The sequence below is a fragment of the Triticum urartu genome, unplaced genomic scaffold, assembly GCF_003073215.2.
Source record: "Triticum urartu cultivar G1812 unplaced genomic scaffold, Tu2.1 TuUngrouped_contig_5894, whole genome shotgun sequence".
Classification (NCBI taxonomy): domain Eukaryota; kingdom Viridiplantae; phylum Streptophyta; class Magnoliopsida; order Poales; family Poaceae; genus Triticum; species Triticum urartu.
The window spans coordinates 1-4,338 of record NW_024116606.1 but is presented as its reverse complement, the minus strand read 5'-3'; the positions used below and the strand labels follow the sequence as shown (position 1 = coordinate 4,338).

Here is a 4,338-nt window from a genome sequence, read left to right as displayed (position 1 = left end):
TGAGCAATTTACTCATTTTGAGGGGTGAGCGACCGTGCTACTTACCCGAGCAGAGAACCAAATTGCACATGCATGCATCAAACCAATCGTTTGGCAACGAAATACTCTGGATGCCATCAACACACAAAGTGCCATCCCGACCCGAGCAACGGACAAGTTAGGCAGCAGGACCTAAGATTAATTAGTGGATGCCATCTTCGTTTTCCACACTACCATAGTGGGTAGTAGTGCTAGAAAGAGCATGGCAAAGAAAGCACATTAACAGCAGCAAGAGGAGATGCCCAAAGAAACAACATGCCAAAGAAAGGAAGGTAGTCTAGCCAGACTAGTTATCCTTTGCAGCAAGCCAAGCAAACAGAGACACACGACACCCTAGATTGATTTGGTACGTAGAACTCATGGTAACCCTCAAAAATACTACTCCTTCACGCAACACGCTTTCTTGTACAGGAAAACAGAAAGTGGAGACCATATATGTTAACGACGCGCTAAAGAGTTAACAAGTAACGCAAGAGAAGGTAGATCATACTCCCTCTGTCCCGGATTACATGTTCGTGCCTTAGATACATCCGTATCTGACAAAACTAAGACAAATAACTTGGGACGGCGGTAATACATTCCGAGGGTACCATCGGGGTACCCCCTTCGAGACCGGTCTCAGAGGACGCTAACTACAAGGTACCGACTCCAAAGGTACCGCTCCTAACTAATCTTGTCTTCCTCGAGTTCAAGTCTCGGTAGCCTCTTGGGCAAGTACTGAAGGCGGCACAACTTGATTTCGCTGTTTGTAGAATTCATCCAAGGTTGGAAACTATTTATTTAGGATCTCAGGAGCGGGAGCTTCGTCGAGTAGACATCGTGTCCGCCTACTCTGTTCTCTCTGACATAGTTTCACATTCGACGATGAAGCAAAAAAAATTTGTTGCACCTACATTACATTGCATTGCACTACATGATTAAACCCTACGGCGACGTTTGTTTTGCTTGTTTCGTGCTGAATCAAAGAGCCGTCGCGTTGTCCTGGCACGCAACCCGAGTGATCTAGTTGACCACGGGCGACTCTCTACTAGTTGGCACTCCGTTTCAAAGGGAAATCCCAGTGCTATACTATACTACCACCATGCCAACCAAAGTGGTCACGGGCTACGTGCAACCAAACACTTGTGTTTCCACGAGTCTTTTTCTATGTATGCAAAGGCCAAAGGGTAGGGTCGGGAACATTTGGCTCCAAAGGGAGGGTATTTTCTCAAAGGGTAGGTAAGTAGTATTTTGGTTGGTTGTCTGGCAAAGCGTCCCACAAAGAGACAGGCACTAGTGTCACTCCAGGTGTGATGTAGTGCACACCATTTCTGTTCCTTGCGCCGTCCGGCTAGAAACAGCGCTCTGGGTGACAAAACAACCAAAAAACTGAAACCAAGCTCAGAAAGAAAGAAAGAAACAATGATGATGAAACAAATGTGACTGGGATTTCACCAGCGCTCTGGGTTGATTGGGTACATGGTCACCATCAAAAAACGCCCCTGCTGCACAAACAGCACGCCTGCCTGCGCAACAAGGAAACACGAAAGAGTGACCATGCATGCCCACGCACACCAGACCGACCAGAAAATCGCGACTCAAGACAACAACAAGATAACGGACGGACCACAGGAGATAGTTTCAACCCCCATCAATAAGGGTAAAGAGAAAAAGAGTTTCTAGCCTGGTGAGAGCTAGGTTGGACTGACACTGACAACTGACTCACTGACTGCCTGCCTTTCGCAGGCTACAACTGTTATCTACACAAAGAAGCTAGACGGACGAACCGCCGCCCTTCAGATGATGGTGATGCAGGTTCCTAGACGACAAAGCACCGCGGCATCGTTACGCCCTTCATCTGGAAGTTGTTTGGGATTTCCTTGAGCCAGGAGTACCGCCCGTCGACCACACCTGAAACCAGAGGACGTTTTCGTCAAGCGTCCAGATGATATTCTTGGCAAACAGGATTCAAGGCTGGGAAGAGAACACTACTCACCGGCTGCGTTTGCAAACGGGGACTCGCTGTAGTAGGCGCAGTCCCTACCAGCAAGGTGGTTGTAAGGGGGTCCCATCACGTCCAGAACAGCGCAAGGGGTGAGCGCCGTGAAGCAGTGCAGGTTGCCTCCGTTTTCAGGGTACAGAACTATGGTCTCGGCTGAAGCGTCAACAACAGCGTTTGTGTTTATCTTTGCCAAACGAGCCCCTGAGGTGGTCACGACAAGAAAATGAATTGTCAGCAACAGGAGCGTTCATCGTAAATAAAGAAAAGAAGGGAATAGAGGGACAGGGAATGACACTACTAGTATTAACTTACCATCTGAGGTGATGAGCGCGTTGTTAGGGCCAGCCTCTGAGTTAGCTCTAGCCCAGTCATACGACTTGAGGTGCATGGAGCCGAAGAGCATCTTGCTGAAGACGGTCATCCCGGGATGGTTGTGCAGAGGAATCACAGCATGCTTGGGTAAACAGAAGATACCAAACTGCACGGAGCACACAAAAGCGTTCAGCAACAGTCATAGAAATGAATGCACAGGAAACGTATGTAGAAGGTGAGCTTACCGAGAACTTGGGGCAGTCATAGAAATGCAGATAGGTGACTGAAGCAGGCACCCTGGAGTCGTTGCGCTTGAAGCACGTCATGCTTGTGTCTATGCCAACATCTTGCAGCTTCAGATCATCTGAAACCAACCAACCAACCAACAGTGCACTGATCAGATAAGATGTACCTCATCATATTTGATTGACATGACATAAGGATATACATATAATGCAGGTGCATGACTTCAGGAATAGCTTTTAAAACACGTGGCTGGAGGTAGAAATATCTATCAGATTCAAAATTAACAAGAACAACAGAAGAACACGAATATCAGATTCAGTTGATGATGCATCACAGATAGCAAAAAAAGGCAATGATGAACCGAAGCTAATGGTATGGGCCAGGTAAGGTAGCAGCAATGCTTGTGCATAACTCGGCGAGCAACAGAGTGACACAAACTCATCGTCAGACAATATGAATACTGTAAACCCCAAACTGACTCGAACACTAGTAATGCGATGTTTTGAACCAAGCTCTATGCAGAGTAATGCAAACTTATGGGACAGATGAGTAAGACACAAAATGGTGGCTACTGTCAGGGTACATGACATAAGGATATACATATAATGCAGGTGCATGACTTCAGGAATAGCTTTTAAAACACGTGGCTGGAGGTAGAAATATCTATCAGATTCAAAATTAACAAGAACAACAGAAGAACACGAATATCAGATTCAGTTGATGATGCATCACAGATAGCAAAAAAAGGCAATGATGAACCGAAGCTAATGGTATGGGCCAGGTAAGGTAGCAGCAATGCTTGTGCATAACTCGGCGAGCAACAGAGTGACACAAACTCATCGTCAGACAATATGAATACTGTAAACCCCAAACTGACTCGAACACTAGTAATGCGATGTTTTGAACCAAGCTCTATGCAGAGTAATGCAAACTTATGGGACAGATGAGTAAGACACAAAATGGTGGCTACTGTCAGGGTCAGCAGGACACACTTAGACACACTTATTATTAATGCTGGTAGAACAGAGCAGTGGTGGTGCAGCAATGGCGTGGCGTGGCACGGGCGGGCAGGCAGGCAAGCAGACATGCCGGCGCGTGCATGGCAAAAAAGAAATGCCAGGGGGCTCGACCTCGTGGCATGCCAGAAATGGGGCATGTACAAGTCACGGGTGGATGGGAGCCGCGACGTGGACAAGTCATGCGTGCAGACTGACCCTGTAATAGTCTAATCATCATTCTCCTGCGACCGCATCCTCCTAAATCCTAAGCACGGGAGACACGGATTGATGGGCGGCCATGCCATGCGCGATCCATCCGGCCGGAGCGAATTTACCTGGGACTCGAATCGAGTCGGACGCAGAATCAAACCAAACTCTGGACGGCAAACCTACCTACCACCTAGGACCCGACCGACGGCAATTGGAGTTGGAGGGGAGGGGAGGGGGCGCTTACTGAGGATAATCCTAAGCACGGGAGACACGGATTGATGGGCGGCCATGCCATGCGCGATCCATCCGGCCGGAGCGAATTTACCTGGGACTCGAATCGAGTCGGACGCAGAATCAAACCAAACTCTGGACGGCAAACCTACCTACCACCTAGGACCCGACCGACGGCAATTGGAGTTGGAGGGGAGGGGAGGGGGCGCTTACTGAGGATGGCGGAGAGGCGGAGGACGGCGTCGGGCGGCGGCACGAAGCCGGGGGCGGAGGCGGCGAAGACCTCGCGGCTGGTGTCGAAGAGGCGCTGCATCGGCGTGG

At 49.0% G+C, this 4,338-nt stretch overlaps 1 protein-coding gene across 1 annotated transcript; it reads right to left on the bottom strand.

The window, feature by feature from the left end:
• Positions 1-1,422: 1,422 nt before the first annotated feature.
• On the bottom strand, positions 1,423-4,332 carry LOC125529840 (plant cysteine oxidase 2-like). The gene is made up of 5 exons (XM_048694262.1): positions 4,231-4,332; positions 2,578-2,696; positions 2,333-2,498; positions 2,015-2,221; positions 1,423-1,929 (listed from the first exon to the last, which is right to left on the bottom strand). The coding sequence occupies exons 1-5, from the start codon at positions 4,328-4,330 to the stop codon at positions 1,838-1,840; spliced, it is 684 nt and encodes a 227-aa protein (XP_048550219.1). The 5' UTR covers positions 4,331-4,332; the 3' UTR covers positions 1,423-1,837.
• Positions 4,333-4,338: the final 6 nt, after the last annotated feature.

Bases quoted from the DNA above. Each gene is read 5' to 3' on its own strand.
- LOC125529840 (XM_048694262.1), bottom strand. From the start codon at position 4,330: ATGCAGCGCCTCTTCGACACCAGCCGCGAGGTCTTCGCCGCCTCCGCC. The intron at 2,499-2,577 runs GTAAGCTCACCT...TGCTCCGTGCAG, and splicing joins ATGACTGCCCCAAGTTCTCG to TTTGGTATCTTCTGTTTACC. The intron at 2,222-2,332 runs GTAAGTTAATAC...TGACCACCTCAG, and splicing joins CGCGCTCATCACCTCAGATG to GGGCTCGTTTGGCAAAGATA.